The following is a 24,366-nucleotide window of genomic DNA, read 5'->3' on the forward strand; positions in this document are numbered from 1 at the left end:
ATCGAAGGAGAAGGGAAAGGAGGTCGGGAACATTAAAAACTGGCTGCTTCTGAGGGCTTGGTCCTCAGGCCAGAATGTCCCCCATAGGCTCACATGTTTGAACATTTGGTCCTCCGTTGGTGGTGCTGTTTGGGGAGGTTATGGAAATGCAGCCTTGCTGGAGGAGGTGTGTCACCATTACAAGGACAAGCTTTGAGAGACATATTCCCACCCTACTGCCAAGTCACCTTCCCTGCTTTGTGCTCACAGTTAAAGGCAAAGATGTGAGCTCTCAGTTTCCTGCTTCTGCAGCCAAACTGGTTGTCTGCTGCCACGTCTTTGCCCTGCCGTGATGGACGTGATATCCCTCCGGAATCGTAAGTCAAAGTAAACTCTTTCTTCTGTAAATTGCCTTTAGTCATGATGTTCTATCATAGCCACAGAAAAAACACCTATGGACCTTGTTTCTACTGCTTAAATAAATACACATATAGAAGCAGCTGTGTAAGTGTGGTAAGGTGTGTGTGTGTGTGTGTGTGTGTGTGTGTGTGTGTGTGTGTGTGCTTTGCTTGGTTGGAACCCAGGGGTCTCATGCCTCTTAGACAAACGTTCTGGCACTGAACTACTTCCCAGCCCTGGTGTGTAGTCTCTTCATCTTCCTCTTCAAAATGATGGGTATCTCTCCCTCTCCCCATCTCTCTTGCTCTCCCCTTTAAGACAGGCCTGCCAGCCCGGCAGTGGAGGTGCACGCCTTTAATTCCAGCACTCAAGAGGCAGAGGCAGAGGCAGGTAGATCTCTATGAATTCCAGACCAGCCTGGTCTACAGAGCTAGTTTCAGGACAGCCAGGGCTGCACAAAGAAACCTTGCCTTGAAACAACAACAACAAAAAGACAAGGTTGCCTAGGCTAGTCTCAAACTTGTAGCCTCAGATAATTCTCCCAGCTCTGACTCCCAAGTAGCCTGGAACTACATGTGTATCCCAGTGCATAAGACTTACAAGGTATATACTTTTTAAAGATTTATTTTTATTTTTATTTTGTGTGTGCATGCCACATGTGTACAAGTGTCCAAGGAGACCATAAGAGGGCACCAGATCCCCTGGAGCTGGAGTTAAAGGCAGTTGTGAGTCACCAAGGTGAGTGTTGAAAACTTGGGTTCTCTGGGAGAACAGCAGGCATTCTTAATTTCTAAGCCAACCCTCCAGCCACTACAATGTGTATTTTTAAAGGCAAAGAGATTTAATAATCTCACTCTGCCACGGCTAAGAAGGCCCCACACAGCCTGGCCCCGATGTACAGCTGTTGTGACTTGCTGCTGTCATCCACTCCGCCTTACTGAGGAAAACCCTAAATCAACCTTCTAGCTTCGCTAGCTCTTAGTTGTTTAAAGATTTACTTTTGGAGGTCCCACCGCTGAGCATCATTTACCTGTCTCGCTACCTTGGCTGTGGATAACATGTCTGACAAGTGGGCTATGGTGACGGTGGTCATCCAGGTTACCTTTCAAGGACAATAGAACCTGTCTTGGGCTGGGTGTGTGTAAAGTGTCTGTCTTGTAAGCACAATGACCTGAGTTCCATCCTCAAGTAAAAGTGTCAGATGTGGCACACAGCACTGGGGAGGTAGGGACAGAAGGACACCTGAAGCTCACTAGCCAGTCGGCCTGGCCTAACTATTAAAGAGAGTACCACCAGGTCAGTGAGAGGCCTTGTCTTAAAGAGGTGAATGATGTTCCTGAGGATAACACCTAAAGTTGTCCACTGGCCTCCACGCATACATGTGCACACACTTGCACCTGCACACACACACACACACACACACACACACACACACACACACGTCTCTTTTCATAGAAACACTGACTTCACTTGGGCCTGAAGATATCAGATTGGGCCTGGTACAGGTAGGAAGGCTTGCTATCTCTGGCTCCTTTGCTGCCTTATCTTTGGGGCCAGCATCTGCTCTGCACACTGATCATTTAAGAAGTGTTCTGTCCAGAACTATAATAGAGGGCTGACTTGACCTAGATTTGCCTAGTCTCCCCCTGACTTTAAGACTAAAAATACCTGCTTGCCCCCATGGCTGGAAGTACAGATCACAAAAGGAGCACAAATATTCGGAACCCCTTGCCTGTTCCCAGAAAAGACATGAGTGTCTCTCCCTTTATCTGCAGGACTCCCTCTTCACTCCTGCCTTGTGTCTTTAAGCCTGCAATTCTCCAGAGCCAAGAGGCCACTTTGTGGCAATTCCTCTATTCTTCCTGTCACTGTCTCCTGAGTCTCTGGTCTCCTCAAGTGACAGCAGAATCTAAAGTTTTCTCATGACCACACACTGTCCCCTTAATCTCTCTTAACCATGCCAGGTGTGCCCAAGTCCAGGAACCCAGAATGGGTGAGCCCCTCTGCCAAGCCTACTCTTCCCCAACTATGTGCAACCTGCTCCCCACCACCTTCAGGTTTCAACTCGATGAAGTCATCCCAACCTGTCCCATTGCCTGTCACTGCCCCGGTCTACTCCCCGCCCCTGACATCACACACACACACACACACACACACACACACACACACACACACACACACACACGTTTGTCTGCTTCTCTCACCTTCATGTACAAAAGTGCAAACTCCAGAAGGGTTAGACTTTCTCTGTTGGGTCACTGTCCAACCTTAGCAGGTAGAACATGGCGAATCACTTGGAAACCTTTCCTGACAGGCTAACTGAATGGAAGGATGAATGGGAGGGGCTTGTCTTGGAAGGATGAGGACCTGAGTTCAGGTCTCCAGCACCCATGGAAAGCCTGGCTTGTGACGTGTATGTATCTGCAATCCCAGAGCTAGGGAAGTAGAGAGAAGCAGATCCCTCGATCTCATTGGCCGGCCAGCCTCACTGAATTCAGGAACCCTAGTTTTAATGAGAAGTTGTGTCTCAAGAAATAACATAGAAAACAAGTGGCCAAGATACCACCCGATGTTGATCTCTGGCCTCCATATATACATACATACATATATGCATGTGCACTCTCACATATGTGTGCACACACTCACATGTACATACACCACACACATTCACACACTCTAGAAAAAAGGATGAATGAGAGACTAGAGGTCACAGGCAAGGTGAGCTAGCATCTAGGTCTGGCTCCCTGTCACCAGGATACCTGTAGATGCTTCCTCACATGTCTCACCTGGCTGCCAGAGAGACAGGCTTCCGGGAGGTGTAGATGGTCTGTACTGTGGACACGGTCTCTGACAGCGGCCGCAGCGTCGCTGTTGGAATCAACGGGGAAGACTGGCCGGGACAGTACTGCAATTGGTTCTCTCTGAAGTCTGCCTGGAGAGGAAACAGACAAGGAAGATCGATTGCCAGGTCCATCCTCATCCTGTCAAGTGCCCTCCAGGCCTCCCTGTACTGCTCCTGTTGTTTTAATAACAGCTAAAGTCACCACACACTTCCAAATGATCTTAAATGATCTGACTCTGTGCCAGACACCAGGCTAAGCACCTTCCATATATTATCTCTTGACAACCTACAAGGCAGAGTTCATCTATCACCGTATCTTAGAAACCATTCTTTGAAAGATGCATCGTTTATGTGTGTACCACAGGAAAAGCAAAACATGGTAGTCAGAGATTATTGTGTTGTATTTTGTAGTCAACATTGTAATTTTGGGGCCGGAGAGATGGTTCAGTGGTTAAGAGCACTTGCTACTCCTGCAGAGGACCTAGGTTGAACTCCCAGCACCCATATGGTGACTCAAATGGCCAGGGGATCTGATGTCTTCTTCTGGCCTCAGTGGTTATTGCAGGCACACGGTGCACATGAGCTCACACAACACTCACATGAACATGAAAATAAATGAACAAACAAACATCCAATTTCATGGCATTAAAAGATGGAAAAATAGTATATCTTAGAACTGCTTTTATGGAAAAGGAAAGTGAACCTTAGACAGTTTAAGTCTTCTAATTGAGGTCACCCAGTAAGTTTGATATTCTCTCTCTCTCTCTCTCTCTCTCTCTCTCTCTCTCTCTGTGTGTGTGTGTGTGTGTGTGTGTGTGTGTGTGTGTGTGTGTGTGTGTGTGCTGACATGGCTCACATGCAGAGGCCAGGGAACAACTTGTAGGAGATAGTTCTCCTCTGCCATGTTGATCTCAGGAATTGAACAGACTTAGGTCATTAGCTCCTTTACCTACTGAGTCATCTTGAAAGCTCCAAAACATAATGAAGAACAGTGCTCAGGGACTTGGGAGATGGCTCTGTCTGTAAAGTACTTGCCACATAAGCATGTGAAGCTGAGTTCAGATCCCAGGCACCCACATGAAAAGTCAGGTCCAGCAGCACACATCTGTAATCCCAACACTGGAAAGGCAGAGACAAGAGGACCCCTTAGACTTGTTATAGGTTCAGGGAGGGACTCTGTCTCAAAAAAATGAGGTGGAGGGAGCTGGAGACGTGGCCCAGTGGTTCAGAGTGCTTGATGTTCTTCCAGAGGACCTGAGTTCAGTTCCCGGCATCTATGTCATGTGGCTCAAAACTCCAGTTCTAGGGTATCTGATACCACCAGCTAGCCTCTGTGGGCAGCTTTTCCTGCATAGTTTTTGTTCTAGATCCTTAAAGATTTTTGATGATTTGATTATATGTGCATGTGTGTTTTGCTTGCATATATGTATGTGCATTAGCACACATATGGTACCCAGGATGGGTATCAGATGCTCTGGAACTGGAATTACAGACAGTTGTGAGCCACCATGAGGGTGCTAGGAGCCAAACCCAGGTCCTCTGAAAGAACAGCCCGTGCTCTTATCCACAGAGTCATCTCTTCAGCACCCCCTTTAAAAAAAAAGTTCATATATGAAGATTGTGTGTGTGTGTGTATACTTGAAGGTTTTTTTTTTGTTTTTTGTTTTTGTTTTTTTGGTTTTTTTGTCTTTGTTTTGTAATGCTGGTTCTTGGCTCTGAATTGGGAGAAATTTACCACCCATCTTTCTAAAGAGGCTTTGATCTCTGAGTGCATAATGATCTTCCTGGTGATGGTACAGAAGATGAACTGTCTTGAAAAGTCTGCTGCAAAGAAGCACAAAGCCCTCTTTGTGTCTCCCCTCCCCTCCTAAAAGGGAGACGAACGTGTTTGAGAGACACACCAAGGAACGATTGCTGTTGGGTCTCTGTTGAAGCGTCGCTCTGGAGAAGCAGCTCTACATGTCAGTACAGCTGTGCCCATGCTGGTCTAGCAAGTGAGGCTTGCTACGGAGACCTGTGTGCGTATGACACTCCCTTGCGCTGTTCATCAGGTCACTCTGGCCCACCACTTTCCAGGCACACGGCAGGAGGAAACCTGACTGCCTTCCTTGAGTCACGGGTGACTGTGAGCTTTGCCTTGCTCAGTGAAATAAGGGCTGGTGCTGTGTGTCCTTCCACCGAAAAATTTAGGGACCAAGCAGCATGTGGCTTGCTTCTCTTTTCCTTTCTGCCATCGTGCCTGGGGATGCCCCACACAGCAGCTGCAGGTCCATAACCTGGGCAGCACAGCGCAGAGCCTTCAGGATGCCTCTGAGAGCTGGGTGGCACATGCAGGAAAGTCGTGTGTGTTTAAAAGCCTGGCCTGCACACTCTGGCAGCTGGCTAATATGGAGGTTGTATTGCTTCCGTGAGTAGGTGACAGGTGGGCTCCTGGGGGCCACTTCTGAGGGACATCTGCACTGACAGTGAAAGTGCTGAGGTCCCAGGACAAACACTATCTGTGTCAGCAGTCATGACACTCATTATGGGTGTGCGCCCCTTTTTGGTCGGGGGACGACACTGAAGAATGATCTTGAAGAAGCGGTAAATTTTCTTATTAGTGCCTAACGCTTGTCTTTTAAAAGTAGCTCTTAAATGATGGAATGAATAAATGTATTACTTTCAGTGGAAAAGCAGGCAACAGAAGAACACGGCCGGTCAGGAAGAGGAACTTGGGCCAGATGCGGACAGTGATCTCACCGGGAGAACGTGTGGGTTTAGATGGAGAGACTTGAGGCTCTGAGTGTGGAAATCTAACACCACGGCTTGAGAGAGGTCACTTGGTTAATATGGACCAACATTCTCGACCAATTAAGAAAACTCAGGGTCAAACAGGGCCTGGACCAACTGCTAGTTCAGCCCTGTGCTGAGTCCTCTAGAGCCGTTAAAGGCCCCGTGGCTGCAACCAGGACAGACTGGAGGTTTGGAGAGTGTTTAAGTGTCATGTCCTTGCATAGAAGAAGTGACCTTATGCAGGGGTGAGAAAATTAGAAGCCTGAGGCCACGAGTTTGGCTTCTGCTGCCAACTAGCTGTCAATACCACCTGTCTTCACTTACTTCTACTCCCCACCCCTAACAGCCTAGTCCTTGTCTCCAGCCAAGTCCTTCAAAGGCCAGCACATCATGCCATCTGTCCTTTCCCACAGTCCAGGCTTCTTCCAGGCACTTACTCTTATGGCTCATGTGTTGAAGGCTTGGTCCTCTTATATAGAAAGAGGTGACTGGAGCATGTGAGAAGGGACTAATTTGTTAATAATCTCATAGCTGAGTGGGCTATTGGGAAGTGGAGGCTAGTTAGAGGAAGTGGACCACTGGGGGTGTTCCCGGGCCCTTGCTTGGCCACTTCCTGCTTCTGGCTGCAGCAAGGGCAGCTCTGCTGTGCCATACCCTTGCTCTACGCCATCTCTGCTCGGTATCAGGCTAAAGGCAATGGAGCCAGCTGGCTATCTATCTGTTGAGCCCTCTGAAGCAGTGACCCCAGTGACTCTTACCCTTTTCAAGTTGTTTCTCTCAGGGACTTTATCACAGTGATAGGAATATCAACGCATGGACTTCCTGTCTGTCTATGTTCTGGACTGCAGGAATGGGGCAACTATTTGTCCCTCCCCCTCAGCAATTTAGTATCTCAACAGCCCCCTAAATAGCTCCCCCAACTGTATACTTCTCCCCATCTCCGCCATCAAAATCACTCAGGGGCAAGCTCTCCACACACTCTCTTAAGCTACTGCCCTAGATTTATTTCTAGACTATTGTTCTAAATCTGTTCTGTCTGGACCCAAGCGTTCTCCCACTGTATTCACAAAGCTGCTTTCTAAAAACGTCTACGCTGTCACTGCCCTGTTCTAATATCTTCCAAAGGCTTCCCATCACGGTTGGGAAAGGGCCAGGCGTGGCTTTGCTCCTACAGTGTTTGTGCTTCTTTCTCCTCTCACACCCCAGGCTCCTGCTCTTCTGTATTCAAGTTCCCTGTCCTTTTCAGTCCCTTGAATGTGTGACAGCCTGTCCCCACTCCCACCCCCAAGACCCCAGTTCATGCTGTTCCCTCTGTCTGCTCCAGATGCCTTTGAGCCACTCTTGCCCAGGGCTTACAAGTCCCAGTGTGATTGCTGACATTGGCTTCCAGCTCCATCTGTGCTCCCAGCTTTCAAGAAGGGCTTCCCTGAGTGTGTCTCATCACTGCCAAGACTGGGAAGGAGACCAGCATGGCCCCCATCATGGCCAACTGAGGGAGGTGGAGCAGAGCTTTCAGCTGAGGATCTGTGTCCAGCAAACTTCAGGGCGGATTGGCTGTACAAGCGTCAGGGCAACAGTACTGAGCATCTTGGCATAGCCCAGGTATCTCTGTTCTCTCATTAAAGCAAGTTCTTGACCCCAGAAATCTTCTAGGCACGTAGTTTCCCTCCACAGAGAGGTGGCCAACAACCGTTTTACCTCTGCTCATCTTTTGAAATCTAAGGGAAACAGTGCTCCCTCCTTCCATGCCTCCATAGGTAGTGACCATCAGCTAGATCACTATTACACTCAGGACTGGACCTCAGGCCCCTTGGAGACCCTTCAGGGAAGACAGAAACCCTTGAGAGTCTCATGGATCATATGAGTTCAGAGATGACAAGTGACTCCTGGCTGGGGGGAGAGGGAGAGGAAGTAGGGACAGCCTGTGGTCTCTCACTTCCGCTCTCTGTAGCAGCGCACTATAAAGTGGGATTCTGCAGAAACTTCCAGGCAAGAATGGGTTGGGCATCTAAAAATAAGTATGGAAATGATCACTGCTGTCATTCTGGAGAGGAAGAAAATATGACATTCAAAATGTTTGAAAGGGGGCTGAAGAGATGGCTCAGCAGGTAAGAGCACTGGCTGTTCTTACAGAGCACCTGGGTTTAGTTCCCAGCACCCACATGGTGGCTCATAACCATCTGTAACTCCAGTTCCGGAGGATCCAATGCTTTCTTCTTACCTCTGTGGGCACCAGGTACACATGTGGTACACATCTGTACCTGCAGGTACAATGATCCTACACATAAACTAGAATAAATAAATCTCAAAAAATGTTTCAACACATTTAATCTATTTCCTGAGTTCTAGTGAGGACAGGGAAAGAGGTGGCCATGAGGAGCCCATGGCCAGGACTTGGACATGGTCCTGGTCCTTGTACCACCATCTCTGCAGCCTGGAGAGTCAGCAGTCCTCATAGACACTTAGGAGCTATCTGTTGGGGAAAGTGCATTTGGAGCCCAGTCCCTTGTGATACAGCTTCCAACCAGGCTATTTCTTATTACTATTCCTAGGGAGGTGGCTCAGTAGGTAAAATGCTTGCTCTACCTCCAGAACCTCTGTTAAATAAGGCATATGTGACTGAGCATGCTTGGGATCCCAGCCCCGGGTAGGTGGAGACAGGAGGACCCCCTGGGCTTGGTGGCCAGCCAGCCTAGGTAAGTCAGTGACCTCCAGGTCTATGAGAGACCATGTCAAGAACAAGGTGGATGGCACCAAAGGAATGATATCTAAAGTGTTTTCTCTTTCTTTGTCTCTCTGTTTCTCTCTTACACACACACACACACACACACACACACACACACACACACTCACTTACTACATACATGCACACAAACACATGCATGAAAGCAGATGGTCTGTGTGGTAAAGTGACTTACCTAACACCACACACTATTATCAAGATGCAGATCCAACCCAGAACAATTGAAAACAGGTGTTAAAACAAGTACATAGCACACATGACAGTACTATTTCCAGTTGCCAAAAGTGGACACCACCCAACTCCCCATGAATAAGTCAATGGATAAACAGACTGCAGTAAAACCATACTGCAAATATTACTCTACCATAAAAAGAAAGGAGGTGTAGATTCATGCTCCCCAAGTACATGGATCTGAAAACATGATGCTAAGTGAAATATGTCACAGGGCCATGGTGGCACATGCCTTTAATCCTAGCACTGGGGAAGCTGAGGCCAGCCTGGACCACAGACTAGGACCCTAAAAGTAGGCACGAAACTAAGGGAACACAGAGGACTATTGGGAATGGGGAGGGGCGTGGCAAGGGGCGTGTACTCAATGCACAATACACACTTGTATGAACCTTTTTAAAAAGCCTAATGATCTGGGAACATGGTTCAGTGGCTAAGTATTTGGCACGTAAATGTGAGAACTGGAGCTCAGAGCCCCAGAACCCCCAAAAGAGCTGGACTAGCATGGGAAGCTGCCTGTAGTTCTGGTTCTAAAGGGATCCTTGGGGCAAGCTGGCTAGCTAGACTAGAGGAACCACTGGTGAGTTCTGGCTTTGGCAAGTCTGCCTCAGTAAGTAGTGTGGATAGTTATCCAAAAATAAACATAAAAAGACCCCCAACATCAAGCTATGGCCTCCACACATGTGCACCAGCATACAAATATGTATCCACACACCACACATACCCCCACACTGAAAGAAGTAGGCCTAAGCCTTATATAATCTTTAGAACTAGCAGACATTCGGTGACTTCTGTGAGAACTGACTGCACTGAGGACACAGTGGAAAGGAAAGACTGAAAATACCTGCTTTTTCTCTCTCAGAACGCACCGCTGGGAGGAAAGGGAGGTGGTCATGGTTCAATAAACCCAGTGAATGCTACTGACTAGTCTTAATACAGTTAATTTTCTGTGAATCTCATCTCAATAAAGTAAAACAAACTCCAATCCCAGGGCCTCTTGCCCCCACAGCCTTCCCCATGGGAAGTGAAGGCTTACAAGGCAGCCCTGCCATCTGAGTGTACTCACAGTGAACTGTGGCCCTATGGTGAAGGGATCAGGAAACGGGTTCATCATCGGTTCTGCCGGGAATGTTTTTATCTTAAAAATAAAATAAAATAAAAAAAAACAAGGGTTTACCTTCATGTCAGAAAACATTTTGAAGTCTTTACCAGTACACCTTTAGCACTGAGAGGAAGGATCCCAGGAAGTTTAGGCACCTTCATCTCTCTGCAGTGGAGGAGGCAGGCCTGTCTGCCTGGGTCACATGGTATGTATGACATGTTTGCCTTGCCTAGAACTCCCTTTATGGGGACTTTCAGGACAGTGTCCCAAGCCTGCTCCAGAAAAGGCTACACTCAAGGTAGATGGACCTGGGGTGACCTCTGAGGGCTTTGCCACAGCCGTGGGATATGGCAAGAAGCTTCTGAATGGTCTGTTGGAGACAGTATATCTCAGCTGGTGGGGCCACTTAAACCAGAAGGCAGTCCCTGTCAAGTGACTTGGCATTGTTCAACCCGTGTACAGTCTGAGCAGCAGAACTCCTGCAAGCAGAACATGTCTTGTCACTGTGGCCTTTGGGAACAGAAGGTAATGAACTTGGAAGTAACCAATGATGCAATCCAGAAAGCTAGTTTCTGTGAGGCTGATGCTCCAGTCACCAGGTGAGGTCAACCTCTCTCTCTTTTTGCTCATTTTGCCTTTGGCTTCTTGGAGACCTTGGAAAATGAGAGGGCTTATTTCTCTGAGCCATTATACACCAGGAGAGCCAGAGGCCTGGTGACTGTGGCACTAGCCTTGTCTTGGTCCTCAGGCCCAGAAACCACCTGTATACCTGCACAGGCAAGGACTGTTGACAAGGCACAGAGGCCATCCCTGCCCGCCCCCCGTAGGGGGGGCAGCCCCCATGCTCCTATGGGATCTTGTCCATGGACTCCGAGACAGTCCCTTGGTACTTTCACACTGTTCTAAAGGGAAGGGAGGCAGAGGACACTTCAGACTAGACCCAAATCAGAAACTCTTTTCTGAATAGGCAGAACAGGTGTCAGTCAATATGGGGATAACATTATCTTTACAATGTATATGCAGTAATGTTCACCCCAACCCAACTTTCCCTTCAGTCAGATATGTTCAAATAAATATCCCCAAATTCCCAGAATGAGCCACAAGCTCCCAAAGACGCTTGAGCCAAAACTTACGCAGTACACCCTCCCATTCTCTTTGCCTAGCCTAACAGATTGACCTGGCATTCTGAAATAAATGTCATAGCGATAAGAAATCTGCAGGTAAGTTCTCAGGCCAACCAGGATAGCAAGGAAGTGCTTCCTTACAGCTATTAATGAAACGTGGAAGTTAGCAGCTTCAAACCACAGCCTTACACGGCTGTCTAAGAAGCTACACTCTCATGATATCCCAGTGCTCCCTGGTACAGCAGAGCACACTTGCTGCTGTCTGGTGGCACTTTCCAACTCTAGAGTCATTTCAGAAGGAGGCAAAAGTCACCCTACATCACTCAAAAGGGTCTAGACTAAGGAACTGAAGTCCCAGACACAAAAAAATGATCCATGTTCCTTGAAACAGTGACAGATTGCAAACAGCATACTTCCTAACGTGAGGGACTGAGGCTCGTAGTACCCCCTTTTGCTTGATGGAATATAAATGGCCATGTAGGATGTGGCAATGAGAACAAGACAGAAACATCACAGTACTACATGAAAGGAGGAAAACCGGAGACGACATGGCTACTATTACTCAACAGGTAAAGTTATGAATGAACATGAATAAACAGACGGAAACATGCGAAGATTAAAAAAATATATATGCTCAGTTCCGATTAAGATGGTTCCTTTTAAGTCATCATGTAGCACTCCTGGTGTGTCATGATGTCAGTAAATAGAAGAGGGAGGTGAGTGTAAAACTGTATTTGCCACAGGACAGACACTTAAGACCCCAGAAGGTGACTACCAGAGTGTATACTCCTCTCTGGGAAAGTATCTTTTCTCATCCAAGTTCTCAGAAAGCAAATGGCTCTTGGTTCTTGAGAGCTGTGGAGGAAGGGGTAGGAGCAGGGTGTGTGTCTTGGTTTGGCCACCCCCAGCTGGACCCCAAATTCCCCCACCATGCAGGGGTGAGAGTACCCCACAGCAGGGCTCTTTGGAGGTCTGGCACCTCTGTACGCCAATCATTCCAGCTACTGTCTCACCTGGGGCTCCTGCCACCTCACGTGTCCCAGCAGGCCCCCACCCTGTCAGGGTACCTACCAGCCTCGTTTTGATCGGAGGGTACATGCAAACTCCAGTGGTCTCTTCCTTCATGGGGAGAGAGAGTGGAGGAGAGCAGCCAGAGTGGGCACAGTGGGGGCTGCTGGCGGGCTCTGCCTGCTCACAGGAGAGGAGGAGGGACAGGGAGGAAGAGGTGGTGAGACAGGTGGAGAGAGAGGAGGTAGGGAGGGAAAGGAGAGAAAGACAGCACAGTGCAAGACGGCTCTGGCAACTCAGACTCCGCTCCAGCCAGCATACCTACGGCTGCTCTCTAGATGCTGTTAGCCTCTGGAGTGCTCACTGCCTGTCCCACCCACTGCTCTACTCTCTGTCTCTCTTCTCTCTGGCCTTCTCCCCTCTTCTCCAACCCATAAGCAGAAGGACAAACCAAACCCCTTCCCAGGGATGGCAGAGCCAAACTACCTCCCTGTGCTGGGAGCATAAGACTGGGAGCAGCCCCGCACCCCCACCCCCAGCATCACCAGGGTTCTGAAGCATTGTCCAGGCCAAGTCATGAACAGCGCCATGAGTTAGCAATGGCAGAAATGGGAGCATGCGGGCCGGCCACACACTTGAGAGCATTTGCCTGCTACACCCAGTGCCGGCCCACCCACAGCCAAGGAAGGGTACTGCCTAAGGTGTGCAGGTGAGTGAATGTCCAGCAGAGGGTGCCAAGAGAGAGCTGCACCCCTAAGAAGCACAGAGTTCAGGATCTCATACTCCTGGCTCTCTGCCACCTGGGTTCAGAACTCAGACAGAACCTCCCACTTTTCTCATGCATGAGTCCAGGTTTAGGCATCTCCTTACTGGAAGTGGGGGCGTCCTACTGCTCAGCTGGAAGACATACCAAGCATTGTGGAGAAAGTGCCACACTTTTGAGATGCCAGCTCCCCACCCCCACCCCAGTGGGGGAGGTCTCTGAGGAGTGCCATGTGCCCAGCAAAGGTACAAAGCTTGTTTGGGTGAGGATGAGGATGGCAAACAGAAGATGTTCAGTGTTAGTAAGATAGAACTGCTGAAGGCTTAGTGTGGACTTCAGGGGAGGGACCACTCACTCCAGAGAACAAATACATGCATCATTTAGCTCAGGAAACTTGGCAGCACCCCACAGTGAGGATTAAAATACAGCCTCTGGGTAGCTTTCACTAAAAAGAATGATCAAGGAAATTACAGGCCGCCTTCCTTCTCTAAATCCATCTGATTCTGTCCTCTGACAACCACAGAGTTGAGAAGCTGCCAGGGGCTTTCACAGCCATAACCTCTCCAACAGCCCTGCTTCACATTCACATTTGGGAGATGCAGAGATTGGTTCTGCAAAGTGGAATCCCAGGTTCCACCCATTCTTTGTTGATTGTTTCTAAGGCCTTTCTTCAGAGCTAAGTGAATCCAAATTAGTCACCTGCAGTTAAATTTACCAGCCTACTTAAAATCCTCCTCCTGTTTTCTTTGGTCCTCAGGAGAGATCCTACCTGCTTAAGAATTACAAGATGATGCTTTTAGGAGCCTGGCTGGCATCTAGATAGACCCCAGGGTGTCCATGCTCCATTTAGAACCAGCCACACCAGGGATTCTCCATGTATACCTCCACACATAAGCCCCTGGGCCCCTACTCCTGCTGATAGCAACAGGAACTTAACATATGTTTAGTGAAGGAAAGAAAATCTGCCACAAATAACCAAAAAACATTCCATCACCTAATGGTCAGAATTTGGACTGATGATGATTAGGGATGATTTAAGACTTTTTCTAGTGCTGGACTTTTATGGTAATTGCTCCAATACTTCCGACCTTCCTAAATAGTTACCTGAGTTGATGTAAACGTTCCTGAACTTGTAAATCCACAACCTTGACTCTTAGTCAATGGGCAGGAAACAAAGTATCAACAACACGTCTAACAGGATACTTTGGATGCCAATCTGCTTTTTTTCCTGGCTCTTCCCTTCTTGCTTGGGGCATTTCTGCATTTATTACACCACTTTGTTGTATAATTAGCTTTTGAGTTTTAAAATGTGACCCTTTGGGAAAATGGAAAGAATCTTGGCATCAATAAATAATAATGAAGTTGTTGGGGGAGGGATTTTTTTCATAGGCTCAGGAAAGGACATTGCTAGCCTGAGTAGAGAAGAGAAAGTTGTTCCGACAGAGACCAGAAGACAAGCTAGAACACTAAGTGATGAGGCCACAGTGAGCTAGGCCCTCTCTTAGGACCTAAGCTGGGAACAGGAACTAAAAAGCAAGGAAGAGTCCCTGGTCAGGTAGAGGTAGGAGGTGGTAGATCCCAGGACAGAATGATGGCCAGTAAGTGAAAACTGATTTCCTCCCCAAAAGCCCCACTAGAGATGCAGAGAGCATCTCAGATGTATCTATGAATGATAACACAGTGCACTGACCAGACTTGTCTCCACCCCTCCTGAACCCTGGGGGACAACGAAGAAGCTATGGGGAAATAGAGGACACCTAGACTTCAGATTTAGTGTCAGCCCACCTCCAAACATGGAGCTCAAAACAAATACTAAGTGGTTGAGCCAACTGGAAACCCAGTCCTGACACCCGACCAGAGCCTGATCCCATGTCTCATGTGGCCTTCCTCAGTCTAGACCCATGTCTCCCAGTCATGTACACACTTCACTACCATGCCATGTCCCAGGACGAACTGGCTCTCTTTGTAGCCTTGTGGCTGAGTAGTTTAGAAGACACAGAGCTCAGGGAGGGGCGAGCTCCACACAGTGGGCGGGTCAAGAACAGAGAGAGACAGATGTTTATGGTCTGTTACCAGCAGGAGGGAGGCTGACTGGCTGACCCAATATGAGGCAGGGCTCTGTGTCTCGAATCCCCTTTGACTATTCTTATTCTTTTTCTTTTCTTTTCTTTTCTTTTCTTTCTTTCTTTCTTTCTTTCTTTCTTTCTTTCTTTTCTTTCTTTCTTTCCTTTCTTTCTTTCTTTCTTTCTTTCTTTCTTTCTTTTTCTTTCTGTCTTTTTTTTTTCTTTTTCTGGACCTGGATACTTTGAAATGCTCCACCTCCAAGATGGAGAGTCATAACATGATATTAATTCTCATAGAATCTTGGTGGAACATTCTTGAACGAATGCCACAACATCTGGTCCTGTTCTTCACCCTCCTGTTCCATTCTAGTGCTGGCCCAAGGATTATGGGGTACTGAAGACATCTCAATCAGGAGGAGAGAGGAAACTGGACAGGGGCATGTGACCCTGGAGGTGACTATAGGAGAAAGATCACCTGCTGTGATCAGCAGAAAATTTTAACATTCTTGTCTGGTAAAGTGCAACCTTCTTCTTTGGAAGGGAAGATCCAGAGAGTGGCCAGGGCCAAGAGTATAGATCTGGAGGCCAATAAACCACGCCTCATCCAGGCCGAGTCTCTTAGACCACAGACACAACCTCCTCCGTTCTCATGTCTCAAAAGGGAACTGCAGGACCCAACTTGAGTTGCGGATTCAAGCATCCCAGAGTTTCCTCCAAGGCTAGGGCTCTGGAGGTAAAGTTGAGGCTAGTGGACCTGGCCAGGTTCAAGGACTGCTCAGGGGGACAAAAGAGACACATCCTGACTCAAGTCACCTACCCTAAGGCTTGGGTTCTAGTTAGGCCTGATGCCAACCTGCTGTGTGAGTGTGAACAAGCACACATCCCTGTCTGAGCCTTGGTTTCTATGTCTGTAGGGGAAGAAACAGGATGAAGTGGTCCCAAAGCTCCACTGGATACAAGCCAGGCATGGAGCTTTGCTTTCACGGCTGCACCCCAACCTCAAGTCTAGGACACCAAAGGGGACACAATTACTGATACAGTGGTCCCTGGGAGCAGGTTTCCCAGTCCCAAGTGCTGCATCCACTCTTTCCCGAGCTGGCAAAGTAGAGAGATGCTGCTCCTCTACAGGAGACGTGAAAGGGACCAGACGACGGAAGAAGCAGACTGCCACGTCTTCCTTCCCTCTCACTGTTCGGCACTCACGGAAACAGGACTCATATGGAACAAGGAAAGGTCAGAGCCTATGGTGCAAAGGAATGCTACCAGACACATCCTCTGCAGAACCCCTGTACGCACACTTGGACCTCAAGGCATCCTGAGAACACGGTCACTGTGAACCTCGGGCGCGTGCATGCGCGCAGGGGTGGGGGGTGGGGGGTGGGGGGTGGCGCAGCCTCAGTGCAGCCCAAGGATCTCAGCTGCATATACAGTGCAGCAAACTGGACCCCGTTTCACAGCTGAGTCAGAGCTGTCCAGAGATGTAGAGAAGCATCCCCAAAGAGGATGGGTGACTGTCCCTGAAGGGGGTCGGTCACTTGGCACATCTCTAGGAGTCCCTACCATGTGCTGTTTCCTTCCTAACCCCAGCCTGCAATATCCAAGCCAAGATCTTTTGATTCTACAAGTAATTAAATCTATATGCCCGAACACAAGTTTTCGAGAGGAATCCTATTACTCTTGTAAGAAGTCATGATGTATTTTAACCATAGTCTTAATTATGGTCAATAAATTGACCATAGTTCTTAGATCCACCAGACCCTTTAGTAAATTAATACTTTCTTCATGCTGCTTTTTGATATAGAATAGTGAAGGCCTTTTCTTTTCTTTCTTTTTTTTTTTTTTAAAGTCAGGGTTTCATACTAAAGCCCAAGTCAGCCTGAAATTCATGGCAACCTTCCTTCCTTAGCCTCCCAAGACCTGGGATTCCAGATGTGTGTTACTATGCTTAGGTGAGACTACTTTAGTTCCCAACCAAACTTCTCTTCATACTATAAAATCCAGTGGCCCCAGACAGGGGACAGCAGCTTACACCAATGCATACGGAGTCCAGTGCAGCATAACTGAACAGCTTGGAAGTTGCCCATCAGTACAACTCGGAGGGACAGCTTCCCCTGGCTCCTAATTCCTGCTATGCATAGTTCCTTTCACATGGTCCTCAGAACTTCACTGTCTCCTCCACTCTCCTTCATGGGTTCTCAGGATGCACCCTAAGAGTTCCCAGATCTCTCTGGCTAGCTACCCTCCAGGTGGACTGGATGTTCTCAGGTAGCTGCCAGGGATTCCATCTCCCACAAGGCCCTCGTGGGCAAAAGGCTTCAGCTGGGATGTGTCTGGCAGCTCCTGACCAAGGCATGTTGCTTTCTGACTTTCCTCCATGCCCCTTCTTCTCTTCCTCATCCTGGAGATCACTTCTTTTCAAAGTGGCAAATTCGCCGAAGAGGAGACCAGATTGTTTCCAAGCCGATGCATAGAGCAGAGGAGGAGGGGCCGGACACCAAGGTTCCAGCTTCTACATGGTCCTGTGTGATCTGCCTATTCCAGGACTGTCTCTGCATCTGTGCAAAAGGCTGATGAGGTCATGCTGAAAGGTCACAAGTTGTGATAACTCTGTTGGAAAGGCAGGGGGAAAGGGTACTTTGGTCTTGACAACTTATCTTACAAGAAGACCATGAGTAACCATGACATACGCTCAATTGTGATGGTCCCCAGAGCAGGGTCTTCCCTGGCAGCTCTCAGCTGCTCTTAGACTGGTCCAACTGCTAGGCAAAAAAAAAAAAAAAAAAAAGGTGGCTATAGAAATGACAAGCACTGTGTCTACCCAGACTCTCTTGACAGCCTCCTGATGAGTCTTTTCTCTGCAAGTTGATGCCCAGTGACTCTTCCTCCTGGCCTCTCCCTGGGCATCTTCTACACAGCTCTTACATGGTGCTTGGCCATTTATCAATCTGGACACCCTTGAGCTGCCCTCTAACCTGGAACTATCTCATAACTAAGTACAAAGCTCTCAGGAGATAGGTTCTGACTTAAACATATTTTACCTCTCAGACCAAATGGTGACTTACGTCCAGCCCAGAATGGACCATGATTTATGCTCAACTTTATTGAGACAGCAGGCTGAGCCTAGCCAAAAGTTATTTCCAAGTTTGCCTGTATTATCTAATAACACATTTGTGTTGCACTCTGGTCTCAGTCTCTCTCTGTGTCTGTGTCTGTGTCTGTCTGTCTCTCTCTCTCTCTCTCTCTCTCTCTGTGTGTGTGTGTGTGTGTGTGTGTGTGTGTGTGTGTGTGTGTGTGTGTATTCCCCCTCCCTCCGTCTCCTCTTTCTCTTCTGAGACAAAGATATCCTGATATCCCTGCTTTAGGGAAGACAGGATACTATCCAATAGCAAGATTCTTAAAGGGGGAGCAGAAAGCTGAAGATGCAGCTCAGCTGGCAGATGCCTGCACAGTGTTCAGGAAACCCTGGGTTCAGTTCTCAGCACTGCATAAACCAGGTATGGTGATGCACACCTGGTGTAGTGGTTTGAAAGAAAATGGCCCCCAAAGGGAATGACACTTTTAGGAAGTATAGTTTCACTGGGGTAGGTGTAGTCTTGTTTAAGGAAGTGTGCTGCTGTGGAGGCAGGCTTTGAGGTCTCATATATGCTCAAGTCATACCCAGTGTCTCAGACCACTTCCTGTTGCCTGTGAGTCAAGATGTAAGACTCTCAGCTCCTTTTCTAGTACCATGTCTGCCTGCATGCTGCCTTGCTTCCCACCATGGTGATAATGGATTGAACCTCTGAACTGTAAGCAATCCACCCCAATAAAAGGTTTTGTTTTTTATAAGAGTTGCCATGGTCATGGTGTCTCTTCACAGCAGTAGAAACTCTAAGACACCTGGTATCCCAGAACTCTGGAATTAGAGGTAGGAGGATCAGAAGTTCAAGGGCATCCCTGGCTACATAGCAAGTTCAAAGTCAGCCTGGGCTACATGAGACCTTGTCTCAAAAAAACAAAACACAAAATGATTGCGTGTGTGGAGAGTGGCCAGATACTAGAGTAAGAACTTGCCTGCCTGTCTCCTTTACTGCTCTGTCCTATAAAAAAGGCTTCTCGGCTGCAGGAGTCCCACGAGGGCCACTATCCCTAACGGGAGACCTGTATACAGGAGAGATGGTGGTAGGAGAAACAACGGGTCTGGAAAGCCAGAGAAGAGCCTTGAGCCAGTGTTTCAGACCAGATGGATTGCCAAAAGCAAGAGCAAGTATGGGTGGGCATGCAGGGCACAGCCTGGGAAGCCAGGAAGCTGAGACCCAAGCATGGAGGCGCCCCATTATACTCGAGGAGCAGCAGACAGGCACAGGCAGGACCCCTACAGCCACCCTCTGAGGAGAAGGAGCACCCCTCCCTCAAGAGCCCCGAAAGTTGATGAGGCCCTGGTGTCTGACCCTTCTCGAGAGCTTCCGGGATACATAGAAGCCCTCCAACAGCAGTGCCCACCTCTCCATCCTCCCACTGCCAGACGTGTCTATGGTCTGTGGCTTTTCTGCTTTTAGAAAAATAAGTTTACCAGAGGAGTGGCTTCTGTGAAGTCCATCAGCAGGTCGCCTGGCCCCAAGGTAAAGGTGCCGCCATGGTCAGAGGGACTCTGGGAAGGCAGGCAGAAATATCCCCGGTTAGTGATACCCAGAGCAGATGACAGGGCTCAAAAAAGGGCGGGGGTGGGGGTGGGAGGCCGCACTTCCCTAACAATGAGCTGCTCAGAGTGCAACTTCCCTGCAACTTCCCCCCTCAGCAGCGTACAAAACAGCCAGGCTGAACCCCTACTTTCCCCTGAAATCTGCATGGATAAAAATAGGGTAAGGTGTTGGATCTGGCCTTTTTAAAGCTACAAACCAGTCTCCTTAAGTGCTTTGAGTCTTTTTTATTTTACTGGTTTTTGGGGAACTGCTTCAAAGAGTCTGCAGGATACATAAATAGAACATGAAACCAGCCTTCACGGAGAGTCAGGGAATAATAGAGAAGCCCATGAGGAGGGTTGCTGGAACCTCTGAAGAGTGTTCAAGAAAATGCTTTGTCCTGCTCTGGGGTCCTAGCTGCATAGGCAGACCCCAGGCCCTTTAAGGAAGTGCAAAACACAACGCACAGCCCATCAATTTGACCTCAGGGTCCTAAAATAGAGAGATGGCCAGCAGAGGGAGCCCTGGAGCTTTTGGGAGAACGTGGTTAGTCCCCATTCCACACACTCTGGAATGCTGCAGCCTGGTTTTTAACCAGCTGTGGTATCCATGAAAGGAACCTGTCTCCCACTTGACAAACTGTAAGAAGAGTCCCAGTTACAGGCAGTGAAGCCAGTATGGTTGCTCACATCTATAATCCTGGCACTTGGGAGGCTAGGGCAGACAACTTCCCATGGGTTCAAGGCCACCCTGAGCCACAGAGTAAGCACCCAACCAGCCATCGATGTAGCACAACTACTTCAAACAAAACAAAACTCAAAAAAGACTTCAGGATTCATTCTCTAGAACACCAGAGAGCCCCACTCTGTACGAGTCAACACTGAGGGGGCTGATCACACCCTTGTGTCTATTTTAGACATATGAAGAAAGGACCTTGGGAAAGATGGACCTCATCATACAGTATATGGGCCTGGAACACTGCTGTTTAGATGTTGCCAAGAATCATTGTGACCCTGGAAGCTGTGCAAGCCTCGGTCCAGTGGCTGTAAGCCTCAGTGGCTATTATGAGGCCCAGCAAGGTTTCCATGCCGAGCTGAGCTCTGGTGGTAAGCTTCTCATTTTTAAGAGTGGGGGAAGCTGAGGCTCCAGGAATATGGGCTTTGAAAAAGATTGCCCTTTGGGGAGCTATTACTGGCGTGTGAATGGGGGAGTTAGAACCCACTGGAGCTCCCACCTTGCTGTCAGGGCACCTGCTCCCTGTATACATCTTTCCTCAGGAAGTTGCATGGACCACAGCCATCTTTGGCTGAGCACGACAGGAACAGGTTCAATTGTATTTGAACCAACCGCCAAAGAGTGATTGGTGATAGAGTCAGTCAGAGAAAATCAAGAGAGTAGTTCACGAAAGGCCTCTGTCACCAGGATTCACATTTGCAACTTCCTGAAATTTCAAACTGAGTGACAGTTCTCATTTTCAAACAATTAACACACTTTATCCAATATAAGGTATGGGATGGAAACACATCTACGTTTTTTATTTCTCCAAATTGTCCATTATAGAGTGGGGCTGGGGGGGGGCACTACTCTTCTCTTTACTTTTATGATATTTTAAAATGGTTTAAAGCATCTTTTATCTTTTGAAGTTACATTTATTTGTTATATGTGTGCATACATACTCGTGCACATATGCCACAGTGCTCTCTTACCAGCCTTTAAGAAGGAATTTTATTTGTTTCTTGTTTGTCTGTTTTCAGGACAGGGTCTCACTATGAAGCCCTGGATGGCTATCCCGGAACTCACTCAGGAGACCAGACTGGCCTTGAACTCATAGAGACCCACCTGCTTCTGCTTTCCAAGTGCTGAGACTACAGACGTGTGCCTCCATACCTGGCTTTAAAGGCACCCAGGGCCACACAGTGATATAAAACAACATTATCCCCAAGAATCTCTTAAACATCCCCTAAAATACAGTGCAGGCTGTTTAGTTTTACACCATAAGATGTCTCTCATAAATGCTTGCCATATACTTTGTTCCTTTTAAAAATTAATTAATTAGGGCCGGGCGGTGATGGCACACACCTTTGATCCCAGCACTCAGGAGGCAGAGGCAGGTGGATCACTGTGAGTTCGAGGCCAGCCTGGTCTACAGAGCGAGGTCCAAGACAGGCACCAAAACTACACAGAGAAACTCTGTCTTTAAAAAAAATAATAATAACAATAATAATAATAATAATAAATTTGTTGGTTTGTTTTTTAAGACAGAGTTTCTTTGTGTAACAGCTCTGGCTGTCCTGGAACTCACAGAGATCCACCTGCCTCTGCCTCCCGAGTGCTGGGATTAAAGGCGTGCACCATCACTGCCCAGCTGCTCCTTTTAGTTTTAATTATCAACTCTTTTGCATTGTAACCAAACTTAATCTCATCAGTTTAAACTGGCTTTGCTTTTTTAAAGACAGGTCTCACATTAGCCTCGAACTCACTGTATAGTGGAGTATGACCTGAAACTTCTGATCCCGCCTTCACCCCGAGTTGGGATTATGGGTGTGAGCCCTGTGCCTAGTCTACCTGTGCTGGGGATCAAATACATAGCTTTAATCTACCAAATGAGTTAAATTACCAGTCTGGATTTACTGTTTTTTAATGCATGTATGCATGCAACTGATTACGCAAAATTTAAGTGCTGAAGCTGAGTGCCATTTACTCAGTGTGTATTACACCTCAGGCTCTTTCCCATACCTTGGCCCCTGGGGACAGTGGGCTCTTGACTTCTGACTTCTGAGGCGAGCTGACTTTCTGGACTTTGGGGGACGCCAGCGGCACTGAGACTTGAGTGGCAGACATCGTGGTGTTTGTGGTTGTGGCTGTGGTGGCTCCCACTGCCTCAGCCAGGTCTGGAGGGAGGTCATCTTCATCACTGCGGTTACTAAAAGCACATGAAGCTCTGCTCATTACAATAATACACAGGCTGTGAGGGGTTCGGGGAGGGGAGAAGAGGCCAAAATGGGAGAACACGGCTCTCCAAATTGATGCCTACACAGTGTCAAGCTTACAAGATCCAAGATCAAAAGCCAGCATGTGTGTGTGTGTGTGTGTGTGTGTGTGTGTGTGTTTGTGTGTGTGATTGCGGTAAACCACACATAACATGATATTTATCATTTTAACCACTTATATACAAACCCTTCTGTGGCGTGACCTACATTCACAGTTATGTAGCCACCCCACTATACAGTCCCCAACCTTGTCCCTCTCTCCATGAGCTTGCCTACTCCTGAACCCTCACGGAAGCAGGTGATGCTTTCCAAATCCAACAACACTGTGGTATATAATAAAATGTCTTTCCCTTTTATGTTGAGAAATGCTCCATTGCATGGCCATATCATATTTTCTTAGCTGTGTATTTGCTAGTAGACACTTGGCTGGACACTCATGTCACATTAAGTCCAAATAGATGCAGAGGGAATAGGCTCCACTTCTTCGAGGCAGCCAGAATCAAGCTCATGAACCATCTCTCAACCCTTTTTCATTTGTAAGATTTTTTTTATGCGTATGCATGTGGATATGTGCATGTGCCTACCGAGGCCAGAAGTATCAGATTCCCCTACAGCTGGAGCCACAGGCAGTTGTGAGCTACATGATATGGACACTGGTACTCAAGCCTCTGCAAGAACAGTTGTACTCTACATCACTGAGCTATCAGCCTAGCCAGGTTTTTACCAATTTTTTTAAAAAGTTAGCCATACAGTGAGTGATACAGAAGAGTGGGGTGAATATTTTTTAACCATATATAAAAGCACTTTAAGCCTAAAAGCAGAATCACTATTTATTTTTACATAAAAAAGCCATTAAAAAACATAGCTCATTTCTTATAGTAGGAAGTCAACCCAGAGTGCCTAAAATAGGAAAAGCTCCAAATTCTTCTTTCTAAAAGAGGATTTAATTTTTTTTTTTATTTCTCTCTATGTATGTATGTGCACCATGTATGTGCAGGTACCCTCAGTGGCCAGAAGAGGGCATCAGATCCCCTGGAGCTGGAATGACAGGCAGTTATGAGCCACCTGAATGGGGGTCCTCTGAGAAAGCAGCAAGTGTTTTCAACCACCGACCTATCTCTCCAGCCCCCCTTATATAATTTTTTAAGTCTTTTGTCTTAGAACTTATACCAAAGAAACATATTTAAAATCCAGTGAGTCCCCAACTTCAGGTTCTGAGGGAACTCATGACAAATTCATAAAATGTTGTTGTTGTCTTACCCATGCAGCCCAGGCTAGCTCAAACTCCCGACCCTCCCACTGCGGCCTCCCGAGCACTGAGAGTACAGTCATGTGCCACCACACCTGGCTTTCAAATGGTTTAACAAGTTTTTGTGGAGAAGATTTTTGATTTTTGCCCAGAAACTCCTTTTTTTTTTTTTTTTTTTTTTTTTTGAAGTGCAGTAATGCAAAGGTAAAATGAATTTTTCTTTTCTTTTTCTTTCTTTCTTTTTTTTAAACAACAGCCAATTTGGTGATTAAGTGAAATTTTCTTTGCTTCCAGGCCACCTATAGTTAGTCATTATTTAATGATTACCTATCCCAAATGGGTGGTAATAACATTTTGAATTCTGAAATGTGAAAGGGAAGGCAAGCCCTGCCAGCCTTGTCCTGGGGGAAGATTTTTATGGTTTAATTTGTTCCCCAGAGATC

The 24,366-nt window shown here is 47.5% G+C and overlaps 1 protein-coding gene across 4 annotated transcripts in view; it reads right to left on the minus strand.

Annotated features, from left to right (window-relative positions):
- Positions 1-24,366, minus strand: part of Epb41l4b (erythrocyte membrane protein band 4.1 like 4B) — a 150,253-nt gene that overhangs the window by 4,669 nt on the left and 121,218 nt on the right. Inside the window, exons 21-25 of one of the 4 annotated variants that reach the window (XM_036177296.1) lie at positions 22,421-22,598; positions 19,576-19,653; positions 12,261-12,377; positions 10,030-10,101; positions 3,165-3,310 (exon numbers count right to left, since the gene is read on the minus strand). In XM_036177296.1, the coding sequence (XP_036033189.1) occupies positions 3,165-3,310; positions 10,030-10,101; positions 12,261-12,377; positions 19,576-19,653; positions 22,421-22,598 (591 nt within the window). Of the gene's footprint in view, positions 1-3,164; positions 3,311-10,029; positions 10,102-12,260; positions 12,378-19,575; positions 19,654-22,420; positions 22,608-24,366 lie in introns of all 4 variants that reach the window. The other 3 variants (XM_036177295.1, XM_036177298.1, XM_036177297.1) reach the window with 3 other exon arrangements.

This window comes from Onychomys torridus, chromosome 2, assembly GCF_903995425.1.
Source record: "Onychomys torridus chromosome 2, mOncTor1.1, whole genome shotgun sequence".
Lineage (NCBI taxonomy): Eukaryota > Metazoa > Chordata > Mammalia > Rodentia > Cricetidae > Onychomys > Onychomys torridus.